The 15,780-nt window shown below is 45.2% G+C and overlaps 1 protein-coding gene across 1 annotated transcript in view; it reads right to left on the bottom strand.

The window, feature by feature from the left end:
• Positions 1-441: 441 nt before the first annotated feature.
• Positions 442-15,780, bottom strand: part of LOC140404026 (ferritin, lower subunit-like) — a 133,319-nt gene continuing 117,980 nt past the window's right edge. Inside the window, exon 4 of the mRNA XM_072492367.1 lies at positions 442-904. Within this exon, the coding sequence (XP_072348468.1) occupies positions 755-904 (150 nt within the window). The 3' untranslated portion in view covers positions 442-754. The remainder of the gene's footprint in view (positions 905-15,780) is intronic.

Raw genomic sequence — 15,780 nt, 5'->3', positions numbered from 1 at the left:
GGTTGGCGTAGTGTTCCACAAAGACCACAGTATAGCTTTAACTTAAACAAAGCTATGATTTTAATCACACTACTAAACTGGGTTTCGACACTTAGTCCTTTTAGAATATAGAATTGATCAATAACATCTAACTACACTCACCTACTGGTAATCTCACGAGCTGGTTTAACTATAATCTAACCTTCTCACACTATCTGCTCTGATGATCTTCACTCGCTGTCTTCTGCATCCATACCTCCCCGGAGGTCTAGCATCACTGCTTTATATAGTTGTATCTGCAGCTCCCTCTAGTGGCTAGTCTTGACACTACATTAACCCTTCCAATGCTGATAGTTATGATAATACCACAGGTCCCAATTCTACCTCAGCTGGAACGGGAATCGAACCCACACTGTGTACATACTTCTGAACCGCATGCGTGCCCAAGAATGTAGGAGGAAGAAAAGTTTGTAGAAATTTAATTTGATAGTTTTGCGAGGCACAGATCACAACACGCAGTCTGGTGTGAGAGACGGAACAAACAAGAATAGAAACACTCATTACATCCGTACAACTGTTACTGATAGATACTGACCCACAGAGACCATTTTACTTTCTGTCAGATTATTTATTACTTAAAATAGGCCAATCTTGCTCCGGAGACAATCGTTGCCCACATTTGTTCACCAACCTGGGCATTCAGTGTACAATGTTTTGGCTCTCAACCAAGCCAAGGTTACAGAGACAGACTCGGAATTCCAATAGTCCAGTCCATTTATCCGAGTGTGTGCTGATTAAAGAGGTATTCACCCAGGCCCCCCATCTGCCCTTTGCTCAACTGCTTGAGGACTGTGACGTAATCTCCAAGTTTCTTAATGAACTCCACGCTGCTGTTCAAGAAAGTGGATTCAAGGAAATCGCACATCTGAAAAACAGGATGGAAATAGGATCACCAGCTGCAGAATAATGAGAATTTAACAGAAAAACACTAAATAACTAAACTGTCAGGTCCATATGGTCATTAGTTATCAGTAACGGGCTCTGTGGGTCAGTATTTATCAGTAATGCACTCTGTGGGTCAGTATCTATCAGTAACAGACTCTGTGGGTCAGTATCTATCAGTAACAGACTCTATGGGTCAGTATCTATCAGCAACGGACTCTGTGGGTCAGTATATATCAGTAACGGACTCTGTGGGTCAGTATCTATCAGTAACAGACTCTGTGGGTCAGCATCTATCAGTAACAGACTATGAGGTCAGTATCTATCAGTAACGGACTCTGTGGGTCAGTATCTTTCAGTAACAGACTCTGTGGGTCAGTATCTTTCAGTAACAGACTCTGTGGGTCAGTATCTATCAGTAACAGACTCTGTGGGTCAGTATCTATCAGTAACAGACTCTGTGGGTCAGTATCTATCAGTAACGGACTCTGTGGGTCAGTATCTATCAGTAACACATTCTGTGGGTCAGTATCTATCAGTAACAGACTCTGTGGGTCAGTATCTATCAGTAACAGACTCTGTGGGTCAGTATCTATCAGTAACAGACTCTGTGGGTCAGTATCTATCAGTAGCAGACTCTGTGGGTCAGTATCTATCAGTAACGAACTCTGTGGGTCAGTATCTATCAGTAACTGACTCTGTGGGTCAGTATCTATCAGTAACGGACTCTGTGGGTCAGTATCTATCAGTAACAGACTCGGTGGGTCAGTATCTATCAGTAACGGACTCTGTGGGTCAGTATCTATCAGTAACGGACTCTGTGGGTCAGTATCTATCAGTAACGGACTCTGTGGGTCAGTATCCATCAGTAACGGACTCTGTGGGTCAGTATTTATCAGTAACAGACTCTGTGGGTCAGTATCTATCAGTAACGGAGTCTGTGGGTCAGTATCTATCAGTAACGGACTCTGTGGGTCAGTATCTACCAGTAACAGACTCTGTGGGTCAGTATCTATCAGTAACGGACTCTGTGGGTCAGTATCTATCAGTAACAGACTCTGTGGATCAGTATCTATCAGTAAAACACACTGTGGGTCAGTATCTATCAGTAACGGGCTCTGTGGGTCAGTATCTATCAGTAACGGACTCTGTGAGTCAGTATCTATCAGTAACGGGCTCTGTGGGTCAGTATCTATCAGTAACACACACTGTGGGTCAGTATCTATCAGTAACACACACTGTGGGTCAGTATCTATCAGTAACGGACTCTGTGGGTCAGTATCTATCAGTAACAGACTCTGTGGGTCAGTGTCTATCAGTAACGGACTCTGTGGGTCAGTATCTATCAGTAATGGACGCTGTGGGTCAGTATCGATCAGTAAAGGACTCTGTGGGACAGTATTTATCAGTAACAGACTCTGTGGGTCAGTATCTATCAGTAACAGACTCTGTGGGTCAGTATCTATCAGTAACGGACTCTGTGGGTCAGTATCTATCAGTAACAGACTCCGTGGGTCAGTATCTATCAGTAACGCACTCTGTGGGTCAGTATCTATTAGTAACAGACTCTGTGGGTCAGTATCTATCAGGAACACACACTGTGGGTCAATATCTATCAGTAACGGACTCTGTGGGTCAGTATTTATCAGTAACAGACTCTGTGGGTCAGTATCTATCAGTAACGGAGTCTGTGGGTCAGTATCTATCAGTAACGGACTCTGTGGGTCAGTATCTATCAGTAACGGATACTGTGGGTCAGTATCTATCAGTAACGGACTCTGTGGGTCAGTATCTATCAGTAACAGACTCTGTGGGTCAGCATCTATCAGTAACGGACTCTGTGGGTCAGTATCTATCAGTAACAGATTCTGTGGGTCAGTATCTATCAGTAACGGACTCTGTGGATCAGTATCTATCAGTAAAACACAGTGTGGGTCAGTATCTATCAGTAACGGGCTCTGTGGGTCAGTATCTATCAGTAACGGACTCTGTGGGTCAGTATCTATCAGTAACACACACTGTGGGTCAGTATCTATCAGTAACACACACTGTGGGTCAGTATCTATCAGTAACGGACTCTGTGGGTCAGTATCTATCAGTAACAGACTCTGTGGGTCAGTATCTATCAGTTATGGACTCTGTGGGTCAGTATCTATCAGTAATGGACTCTGTGGGTCAGTATCTATCAGTAACAGACTCTGTGGGACACTATTTATCAGTAACAGACTCTGTGGGTCAGTATCTATCAGTAACACACACTGTGGGTCAGTATCTATCAGTAACAGACTCTGTGGGTCAGTATCTATCAGTAACGCACTCTGTGGGTCAGTATCTATTAGTAACAGACTCTGTGCGTCAGTATCTATCAGGAACACACACTATGGGTCAGTATCTATCAGTAACGGACTCTGTGGGTCAGTATCTATCAGTACCAGTATCTGTGGGTCAGTATCTATCAGTAACGGACTCTGTGGGTCAGTATCTATCAGTTACGGACTCTGTGGGTCAGTATCTATCAGTAATGGACGCTGTGGGTCAGTATCTATCAGTTACGGACTCTGTGGGTCAGTATCTATCAGTAATGGACTCTGTGGGTCAGTATCTATCAGTAACAGACTTTGTGGGTCAGTATCTATCAGTTACGGACTCTGTGGGTCAGTATCTATCAGGAACAGACTCTGTGGGTCAGTATCTATCAGTAACAGACTCTGTGGGTCAGTATCTATCAGTAACAGACTCTGTGGGTCAGTATCTATCAGTAACGGGCTCTGTGGGTCAGTATCTATCAGTAACAGACTCTGTGGGTCAGTATCTATCAGTAACGGGCTCTGTGGGTCAGTATCTATCAGTAACAGACTCTGTGGGTCAGTATCTATCAGTAGCAGGCTCTGTGGGTCAGTATCTATCAGTAACAGACTCTGTGGGTCAGTATCTATCAGTAACGGGCTCTGTGGGTCAGTATCTATCAGTAACGCACTCTGTGGGTCAGTATCTATCTGTAACGCAGTCTGTGGGTCAGTATCTATCAGTAACAGACTCTGTGGGTCAGTATCTATCAGTAACGGGCTCTGTGCGTCAGTATCTATCAGTAACAGACTCTGTGAGTCAGTATCTATCAGTAACAGACTCTGTGGGTCAGTATCTCTCAGTAACAGACTCTGTGGGTCAGTATCTATCAGTAACGGGCTCTGTGGGTTAGTATCTATCAGTAACGGACTCTGTGAGTCAGTATCTATCAGTAACAGACTCTGTGGGTCAGTATCTATCAGTAACAGACTCTGTGGGTCAGTATATTTCAGTAACAGACTCTGTGGGTCAGTATCTATCAGTAACAGACTCTGTGGGTCAGTATCTATCAGTAACAGACTCTGTGGGTCAGTATCTATCAGTAACAGACTCTGTGGGTCAGTATATTTCAGTAACAGACTCTGTGGGTCAGTATCTATCAGTAACACACTCTGTGGGTCAGTATCTATCAGTAACACACACTGTGGGTCAGTATCTATCAGTAACCCACTCTGTGGGTCAGTATCTATCAGTAACAGACGCTGTGGCTCAGTATCTATCAGTAACGGGCTCTGTGGGTCAGTATCTATCAGTAACAGACTCTGTGGGTCAGTATCTATCAGTAACAGACTCTGTGGGTCAGTATCTATCAGTAACAGACTCTGTGGGTCAGTATCTATCAGTAACGGGCTCTGTGGGTCAGTATCTATCAGTAACAGACTCTGTGGGTCAGTATCTATCAGTAACGGGCTCTGTGGGTCAGTATCTATCAGTAACAGACTCTGTGGGTCAGTATCTATCAGTAGCAGGCTCTGTGGGTCAGTATCTATCAGTAACAGACTCTGTGGGTCAGTATCTATCAGTAACGGGCTCTGTGGGTCAGTATCTATCAGTAACGCACTCTGTGGGTCAGTATCAATCTGTAACGCACTCTGTGGGTCAGTATCTATCAGTAACAGACTCTGTGGGTCAGTATTGATCAGTAACGGGCTCTGTGGGTCAGTATCTACCAGTAACAGACTCTGTGGGTCAGTATCTATCAGTAACGGGCTCTGTGGGTCAGTATCTATCAGTAACAAACTCTGTGGGTCAGTATTTATCAGTAACAGACTCTGTGGGTCAGTATCTATCAGCAACAGACTCTGTGGGTCAGTATCTATCAGTAACGTGCTCTGTGGGTCAGTATCTATCAGTAACGCACTCTGTAGTTCAGTATCTATCAGTAACGGACTCTGTGTGTCAGTATCTATCAGTAACGCACTCTGTGGGTCAGTATCTATCAGTAACGGGCTCTGTGAGTCAGTATCTATCAATAACGCACTCTGTGGGTCAGTATCTATCAGTAACGGACTCTGTGAGTCAGTATCTATCAGTAACGCACTCTGTGGGTCAGTATCTATCAGTAACAGACTCTGTGGGTCAGTATCTATCAGTAACAGACTCTGTGGGTCAGTATCTATCAGTAACGGGCTCTGTGGCTCAGTATCTATCAGTAACGCACTCTGTGAGTCAGTATCTAAAAGTAACAGACTCTGTGGGTCAGTATCTATCAGTAACAGACTCTGTGGGTCAGTATCTATCAGTAACAGACTCTGTGGGTCAGTATCTATCAGTAACGGGCTCTGTGGGTCAGTATCTATCAGTAACAGACTCTGTGGGTCAGTATCTATCAGTAACGGGCTCTGTGGGTCAGTATCTATCAGTAACAGACTCTGTGGGTCAGTATCTATCAGTAACGGGCTCTGTGGGTCAGTATCTATCAGTAACGGACTCTGTGGGTCAGTATCCATCAGTAACGGGCTCTGTGGGTCAGTATCTATCAGTAACGGGCTCTGTGGGTCAGTATCTATCAGTAACGGACTCTGTGGGTCAGTATCTATCTGTAACGCACTCTGTGGGTCAGTATCTATCAGTAACAGACTCTGTGGGTCAGTATCTATCAGTAACGGACTCTGTGGGTCAGTATCTATCAGTAACGCACTCTGTGGGTCAGTATCTATCTGTAACGCACTCTGTGGGTCAGTATCTATCAGTAACAGACTCTGTGGGTCAGTATCTATCAGTATCGGACTCTGTGGGTCAGTATCTATCAGTAACGGGCTCTGTGGGTCAGTATCTATGAGTACCAGACTCTGTGGGTCAGTATCTATCAGTAACGGGCTCTGTGGGTCAGTATCTATCAATAACAGACTCTGTGGGTCAGTATCTATCAGTAACGGACTCTGTGGGTCAGCATCTATCAGTAACAGACTCTGTGGGTCAGCATCTATCTGTAACGCACTCTCTGGGTCAGTATCTATCAGTAACAGACTCTGTGGGTCAGTATCTATCAGTAACGGGCTCTGTGGGTCAGTATCTATCAATAACAGACTCTGTGGGTCAGTATCTATCAGTAACAGGCTCTGTGGGTCAGTATCTATCAGTAACAGACTCTGTGGATCAGTATCTATCAGTAACAGGCTCTGTGGGTCAGTATCTATCAGTAACGCACTCTGTAGATCAGTATCTATCAGTAACGGACTCTGTGTGTCAGTATCTATCAGTAACGCACTCTGTGGGTCAGTATCTATCAGTAACGGACTCTGTGAGTCAGTATCTATCAGTAACGCACTCTGTGGGTCAGTATCTATCAGTAACGCACTCTGTGGGGCAGTATCTATCAGTAACGCACTCTGTGGGTAAGTATCTATCAGTAACGGACTCTGTGAGTCAGTATCTATCAGTAACGGACTCTGTGAGTCAGTATCTATCAGTAACAGACTCTGTGAGTCAGTATCTATCAGTAACGGACTCTGTGAGTCAGTATCTAAAAGTAACAGACTCTGTGGGTCAGTATCTATCAGTAACAGACTCTGTGGGTCAGTATCTATCAGTAACGGGCTCTGTGGGTCAGTATCTATCAGTAACGGGCTCTGTGGGTCAGTATCTATCAGTAACAGACTCTGTGGGTCAGTATCCACCAGTAACGGGCTCTGTGGGTCAGTATCTATCAGTAACGGGCTCTGTGGGTCAGTATCTATCAGTAACGGGCTCTGTGGGTCAGTATTTATCAGTAACGCACTCTGTGGGTCAGTATCTATCTGTAACGCACTCTGTGGTTCAGTATCTATCAGTAACGGGCTCTGTGGGTCAGTATCTATCAGTAACAGACTCTGTGGGTCAGTATCTATCAGTAACGGGCTCTGTGGGTCAGTATCTATCAGTAACAGACTCTGTGGGTCAGTATCTATCAGTAGCAGGCTCTGTGGGTCAGTATCTATCAGTAACAGACTCTGTGGGTCAGTATCTATCAGCAACGGGCTCTGTGGGTCAGTATCTATCAGTAACGCACTCTGTGGGTCAGTATCAATCTGTAACGCACTCTGTGGGTCAGTATCTATCAGTAACAGACTCTGTGGGTCAGTATTTATCAGTAATGGGCTCTGTGGGTCAGTATCTACCAGTAACAGACTCTGTGGGTCAGTATCTATCAGTAACGGGCTCTGTGGGTCAGTATCTATCAGTAACAAACTCTGTGGGTCAGTATTTATCAGTAACAGACTCTGTGGGTCAGTATCTATCAGTAACGGACTCTGTGGGTCAGTATCTATCAGTAACGCACTCTGTGGGTCAGTATGTATCAGTAACAGACTCTGCGGGTCAGTATCTATCAGTAACAGACTCTGTGGCTCAGTATCTATCAGTAACGGAATCTGTGGGTCAGTATCTATCAGTAACGCACTCTGTGGGTCAGTATCTATCAGTAACGGACTCTGTGGGTCATTAACGATCAGTAACGGACTCTGTGGGTCAGTATCAATCAGTAACAGACTCTGTGTGTCAGTATCTTTCAGTAACAGACTCTGTGGCTCAGTATCTATCAGTAACGGACTCTGTGGGTCAGTATCTATCAGTAACGCACTCTGTGGCTCAGTATCTATCAGTAACGGACTCTGTGGGTCATTATCGATCAGTAACGGACTCTGTGGGTCAGTATCTATCAGTAACGGGCTCTGTGGGTCAGTGTCTATCAGTAACAGACTCTGTGGTTCAGTATCTATCAGTAACGGACTCGGTGGGTCAGTATCTATCAGTAACAGACTCTGTGGGTCAGTATCTATCAGTATCGGGCTCTGTGGGTCAGTATCTATCAGTATTGGGGTCTGTGGGTCAGTATCTATCAGTAACGGACTCTGTGGGCCAGTATCTATCAGCAACAGACTCTGTGGGTCAGTATCTATCAGTAACGTGCTCTGTGGGTCAGTATCTATCAGTAACGCACTCTGTAGATCAGTATCTATCAGTAACGGACTCTGTGTGTCAGTATCTATCAGTAACGCACTCTGTGGGTCAGTATCTATCAGTAACGGGCTCTGTGAGTCAGTATCTATCAGTAACGCACTCTGTGGGTCAGTATCTATCAGTAACAGACTCTGTGGGTCAGTATCTATCAGTAACAGACTCTGTGGGTCAGTATCTATCAGTAACGGGCTCTGTGGCTCAGTATCTATCAGTAACGCACTCTGTGAGTCAGTATCTAAAAGTAACAGACTCTGTGGGTCAGTATCTATCAGTAACAGACTCTGTGGGTCAGTATCTATCAGTAACAGACTCTGTGGGTCAGTATCTATCAGTAACGGGCTCTGTGGGTCAGTATCTATCAGTAACAGACTCTGTGGGTCAGTATCTATCAGTAACGGGCTCTGTGGGTCAGTATCTATCAGTAACAGACTCTGTGGGTCAGTATCTATCAGTAACGGGCTCTGTGGGTCAGTATCTATCAGTAACGGACTCTGTGGGTCAGTATCCATCAGTAACGGGCTCTGTGGGTCAGTATCTATCAGTAACGGGCTCTGTGGGTCAGTATCTATCAGTAACGGACTCTGTGGGTCAGTATCTATCTGTAACGCACTCTGTGGGTCAGTATCTATCAGTAACAGACTCTGTGGGTCAGTATCTATCAGTAACGGACTCTGTGGGTCAGTATCTATCAGTAACGCACTCTGTGGGTCAGTATCTATCTGTAACGCACTCTGTGGGTCAGTATCTATCAGTAACAGACTCTGTGGGTCAGTATCTATCAGTAACGGACTCTGTGGGTCAGTATCTATCAGTAACGGGCTCTGTGGGTCAGTATCTATGAGTACCAGACTCTGTGGGTCAGTATCTATCAGTAACGGGCTCTGTGGGTCAGTATCTATTAATAACAGACTCTGTGGGTCAGTATCTATCAGTAACGGACTCTGTGGGTCAGCATCTATCAGTAACAGACTCTGTGGGTCAGCATCTATCTGTAACGCACTCTCTGGGTCAGTATCTATCAGTAACAGACTCTGTGGGTCAGTATCTATCAGTAACGGGCTCTGTGGGTCAGTATCTATCAATAACAGACTCTGTGGGTCAGTATCTATCAGTAACAGGCTCTGTGGGTCAGTATCTATCAGTAACAGACTCTGTGGATCAGTATCTATCAGTAACAGGCTCTGTGGGTCAGTATCTATCAGTAACGCACTCTGTAGATCAGTATCTATCAGTAACGGACTCTGTGTGTCAGTATCTATCAGTAACGCACCCTGTGGGTCAGTATCTATCAGTAACGGACTCTGTGAGTCAGTATCTATCAGTAACGCACTCTGTGGGTCAGTATCTATCAGTAACGCACTCTGTGGGTCAGTATCTATCAGTAACGCACTCTGTGGGTCAGTATCTATCAGTAACGGACTCTGTGAGTCAGTATCTATCAGTAACGGACTCTGTGAGTCAGTATCTATCAGTAACAGACTCTGTGAGTCAGTATCTATCAGTAACGGACTCTGTGAGTCAGTATCTAAAAGTAACAGACTCTGTGGGTCAGTATCTATCAGTAACAGACTCTGTGGGTCAGTATCTATCAGTAACGGGCTCTGTGGGTCAGTATCTATCAGTAACGGGCTCTGTGGGTCAGTATCTATCAGTAACAGACTCTGTGGGTCAGTATCCACCAGTAACGGGCTCTGTGGGTCAGTATCTATCAGTAACGGGCTCTGTGGGTCAGTATCTATCAGTAACGGGCTCTGTGGGTCAGTATCTATCAGTAACGCACTCTGTGGGTCAGTATCTATCTGTAACGCACTCTGTGGTTCAGTATCTATCAGTAACAGACTCTGTGGGTCAGTATCTATCAGTAACGGACTCTGTGGGTCAGTATCTATCAGTAACGCGCTCTGTGGGTCAGTATCTATGAGTAACAGCCTCTGTGGGTCAGTATCTATCAGTAACGGGCTCTGTGGGTCAGTATCTATCAGTAACAGACTCTGTGGGTCAGTATCTATCAGTAACGGACTCTGTGGGTCAGCATCTATCAGTAACAGACTCTGTGGGTCAGTATCTATCTGTAACGCACTCTCTGGGTCAGTATCTATCAGTAACAGACTCTGTGGGTCAGTATCTATCAGTAACAGGCTCTGTGGGTCAGTATCTATCAGTAACAGACTCTGTGGGTCAGTATCTATCAGTAACAGGCTCTGTGGGTCAGTATCTATCAGTGCCAGACTCTGTGGGTCAGTATCTATCAGTAACGGACTCTGTGGGTCAGTATCTATCAGTAACGCACTCTGTGGGTCAGTATCTATCAGTAACGCACTCTGTGGGTCAGTATCTATCAGTAACAGACTCTGTGGGTCAGTATCTATCAGTAACAGACTCTGTGGGTCAGTATCTATCAATAACAGACTCTGTGGGTCAGTATCTATCAGTAACAGGCTCTGTGGGTCAGTATCTATCAGTAACAGACTCTGTGGATCAGTATCTATCAGTAACAGGCTCTGTGGGTCAGTATCTATCAGTAACGCACTCTGTAGATCAGTATCTATCAGTAACGGACTCTGTGTGTCAGTATCTATCAGTAACGCACTCTGTGGGTCAGTATCTATCAGTAACGGACTCTGAGAGTCAGTATCTATCAGTAACGCACTCTGTGGGTCAGTATCTATCAGTAACGCACTCTGTGGGTCAGTATCTATCAGTAACGCACTCTGTGGGTCAGTATCTATCAGTAACGGACTCTGTGAGTCAGTATCTATCAGTAACGGACTCTGTGAGTCAGTATCTATCAGTAACAGACTCTGTGAGTCAGTATCTATCAGTAACGGACTCTGTGAGTCAGTATCTAAAAGTAACAGACTCTGTGGGTCAGTATCTATCAGTAACAGACTCTGTGGGTCAGTATCTATCAGTAACGGGCTCTGTGGGTCAGTATCTATCAGTAACGGGCTCTGTGGGTCAGTATCTATCAGTAACAGACTCTGTGGGTCAGTATCCACCAGTAACGGGCTCTGTGGGTCAGTATCTATCAGTAACGGGCTCTGTGGGTCAGTATCTATCAGTAACGGGCTCTGTGGGTCAGTATCTATCAGTAACGCACTCTGTGGGTCAGTATCTATCTGTGACGCACTCTGTGGTTCAGTATCTATCAGTAACAGACTCTGTGGGTCAGTATCTATCAGTAACGGACTCTGTGGGTCAGTATCTATCAGTAACGCGCTCTGTGGGTCAGTATCTATGAGTAACAGCCTCTGTGGGTCAGTATCTATCAGTAACGGGCTCTGTGGGTCAGTATCTATCAGTAACAGACTCTGTGGGTCAGTATCTATCAGTAACGGACTCTGTGGGTCAGCATCTATCAGTAACAGACTCTGTGGGTCAGTATCTATCTGTAACGCACTCTCTGGGTCAGTATCTATCAGTAACAGACTCTGTGGGTCAGTATCTATCAGTAACAGGCTCTGTGGGTCAGTATCTATCAGTAACAGACTCTGTGGGTCAGTATCTATCAGTAACAGGCTCTGTGGGTCAGTATCTATCAGTGCCAGACTCTGTGGGTCAGTATCTATCAGTAACGGACTCTGTGGGTCAGTATCTATCAGTAACGCACTCTGTGGGTCAGTATCTATCAGTAACGCACTCTGTGGGTCAGTATCTATCAGTAACAGACTCTGTGGGTCAGTATCTATCAGTAACAGACTCTGTGGGTCAGTATCTATCAGTAAAGGACTCTGTGGGTCAGCATCTATCAGTAACAGACTCTGTGGGTCAGTATCTATCTGTAACGCACTCTCTGGGTCAGTATCTATCAGTAACAGACTCTGTGGGTCAGTATCTATCAGTAACGGGCTTTGTGGGTCAGTATCTATCAGTAACAGACTCTGTGGGTCAGTATCTATCAGTAAAAGGCTCTGTGGGTCAGTATCTATCAGTAACAGACTCTGTGGGTCAGTATCTATCAGTAACAGGCTCTGTGGGTCAGTATCTATCAGTGCCAGACTCTGTGGGTCAGTATCTATCAGTAACGGACTCTGTGGGTCAGTATCTATCAGTAACGCACTCTGTGGGTCAGTATCTATCAGTAACGCACTCTGTGGGTCAGTATCTATCAGTAACAGACTCTGTGGGTCAGTATCTATCAGTAACAGACTCTGTGGGTCAGTATCTATCAGTAAAGGACTCTGTGTGTCAGTACCTATCAGTAACAGACTCTGTGGCTCAGTATCTATCAGTAACGGGCTCTGTGGGTCAGTATCTATCAGTAACGCACTCTGTGGGTCAGTATCTATCTGTAACGCACTCTGTGGGTCAGTATCTATCAGTAACGGACTCTGTGAGTCAGTATCTATCAGCAACGCACTCTGTGGGTCAGTATCTATCAGTAACGCACTCTGTGGGTCAGTATCTATCAGTATCAAACTCTGTGGGTCAGTATCTATCAGTAACGGGCTCTGTGGGTCAGTATCTATCAGTAACAGATTCTGTGGGTCAGTATCTATCAGTAACAGACTCTGTGGGTCAGTATCTATCAGTAACAGACTCTGTGGGTCAGTATCTATCAGTAACGGACTCTGTGGGTCAGTATCTATCAGTAACATACTCTGTGAGTCAGTATCTATCAGTAACGGGCTCTGTGGGTCAGTATCTATTAGTACCAGACTCTGTGGGTCAGTATCTATTAGTAACGGGCTCTGTGGGTCAGTATCTATCAGTAACAGACTGTGGGTCAGTATCTATCAGTAACGGGCTCTGTGGGTCAGTATCTATCAGTAACAGACTGTGGGTCAGTATCTATCAGTAACGGGCTCTGTGGCTCAGTATCTATCAGTCACGGGCTCTGTGGGTCAGTATCTATTAGTAACGGGCTCTGTGGCTCAGTATCTATCAGTAACGGACTCTGTGGGTCAGTATCTATCAGTAACGGACTCTGTGAGTCAGTATCTATCAGTAACGGGCTCTGTGGCTCAGTATCTATCAGTAACGGACTCTGTGGGTCAGTATCTATCAGTAACAGACTCTGTGGGTCAGTATCTATCAGAAACCGACTCTGTGGGTCAGTACCTTTCAGTAACAGACTCTGTGGGTCAGTATCTATCAATAACGGACTCTGTGGGTCAGTATCTATCAGGAACACACACTGTGGGTCAGTATCTATCAGTAACACACTCTGTGGGTCAGTATCTATCAGTAACGGGTTCTGTGAGTCAGTATCTATCAGTAACGCACTCTGTGGCTCAGTATCTATCAGTAACAGACTCTGTGAGTCAGTATCTATCAGTAACAGACTCTGTGGGTCAGTATCTCTCAGTAACAGACTCTGTGGGTCAGTATCTATCAGTAACGGGCTCTGTGGGTTAGTATCTATCAGTAACGGACTCTGTGAGTCAGTATCTATCAGTAACAGACTCTGTGGGTCAGTATCTATCAGTAACAGACTCTGTGGGTCAGTATATTTCAGTCACAGACTCTGTGGGTCAGTATCTATCAGTAACACACTCTGTGGGTCAGTATCTATCAGTAACACACACTGTGGGTCAGTATCTACCAGTAACCCACTCTGTGGGTCAGTATCTATCAGTAACAGACGCTGTGGCTCAGTATCTATCAGTAACGGGCTCTGTGGGTCAGTATCTATCAGGAACAGACTCTGTGGGTCAGTATCTATCAGTAACAGACTCTGTGCGTCAGTATTTATCAGTAACAGACTCTGTGGGTCAGTATCTATCAGTAACGGGCTCTGTGGGTCAGTATCTATCAGTAACAGACTCTGTGGGTCAGTATCTATCAGTAACGGGCTCTGTGGGTCAGTATCTATCAGTAACGCACTCTGTGGGTCAGTGTCTATCTGTAACGCAGTCTGTGGGTCAGTATCTATCAGTAACAGACTCTGTGGGTCAGTGTCTATCAGTAACGGGCTCTGTGCGTCAGTATCTATCAGTAACAGACTCTGTGAGTCAGTATCTATCAGTAACAGACTCTGTGGGTCAGTAGCTCTCAGTAACAGACTCTGTGGGTCAGTATCTATCAGTAACGGGCTCTGTGGGTTAGTATCTATCAGTAACGGACTCTGTGAGTCAATATCTATCAGTAACAGACTCTGTGGGTCAGTATCTATCAGTAACAGACTCTGTGGGTCAGTATATTTCAGTAACAGACTCTGTGGGTCAGTATCTATCAGTAACACACTCTGTGGGTCAGTATCTATCAGTAACACACAATGTGGGTCAGTATCTATCAGTAACCCACTCTGTGGGTCAGTATCTATCAGTAACAGACGCTGTGGCTCAGTATCTATCAGTAACGGGCTCTGTGGGTCAGTATCTATCAGTAACAGACTCTGTGGGTCAGTATCTATCAGTAACAGACTCTGTGGGTCAGTATCTATCAGTAACAGACTCTGTGGGTCAGTATCTATCAGTAACGGGCTCTGTGGGTCAGTATCTATCAGTAACAGACTCTGTGGGTCAGTATCTATCAGTAACGGGCTCTGTGGGTCAGTATCTATCAGTAACAGACTCTGTGGGTCAGTATCTATCAGTAGCAGGCTCTGTGGGTCAGTATCTATCAGTAACAGACTCTGTGGGTCAGTATCTATCAGTAACGGGCTCTGTGGGTCAGTATCGAACAGTAACGCACTCTGTGGGTCAGTATCTATCTGTAACGCACTCTGTGGGTCAGTATCTATCAGTAACAGACTCTGTGGGTCAGTATTTATCAGTAACGGGCTCTGTGGGTCAGTATCTACCAGTAACAGACTCTTTGGGTCAGTATCTATCAGTAACGGGCTCTGTGGGTCAGTATCTATCAGTAACAAACTCTGTGGGTCAGTATTTATCAGTAACAGACTCTGTGGGTCAGTATCTATCAGTAACGGACTCTGTGGGTCAGTATCTATCAGTAACGCACTCTGTGGGTCAGTATGTATCAGTAACAGACTCTGTGGGTCAGTATCTATCAGTAACGGAATCTGTGGGTCAGTATCTATCAGTAACGCACTCTGTGGGTCAGTATCTATCAGTAACGGACTCTGAGGGTCATTAACGATCAGTAACGGACTCTGTGGGTCAGTATCAATCAGTAACAGACTCTGTGTGTCAGTATCTTTCAGTAACAGACTCTGTGGCTCAGTATCTATCAGTAACGGACTCTGTGGGTCAGTATCTATCAGTAACGCACTCTGTGGCTCAGTATCTATCAGTAACGGACTCTGTGGGTCATTATCGATCAGTAACGGACTCTGTGGGTCAGTATCTATCAGTAACGGGCTCTGTGGGTCAGTGTCTATCAGTAACAGACTCTGTGGTTCAGTATCTATCAGTAACGGACTCGGTGGGTCAGTATCTATCAGTAACAGACTCTGTGGGTCAGTATCTATCAGTATCGGGCTCTGTGGGTCAGTATCTATCAGTAACAGACTCTGTGGGTCAGTATCTATCAGTAACAGACTCTGTGGGTCAGTATCTATCAGTAAAGGACTCTGTGTGTCAGTACCTATCAGTAACAGACTCTGTGGCTCAGTATCTATCAGTAACAGGCTCTGTGGGTCAGTATCTATCAGTAACAGACTCTGTG

The sequence above is a fragment of the Scyliorhinus torazame genome, chromosome 29, assembly GCF_047496885.1.
Source record: "Scyliorhinus torazame isolate Kashiwa2021f chromosome 29, sScyTor2.1, whole genome shotgun sequence".
Taxonomy (NCBI): Eukaryota; Metazoa; Chordata; class Chondrichthyes; order Carcharhiniformes; family Scyliorhinidae; genus Scyliorhinus; species Scyliorhinus torazame.
This window is presented reverse-complemented; position numbering and strand designations above follow the sequence as displayed.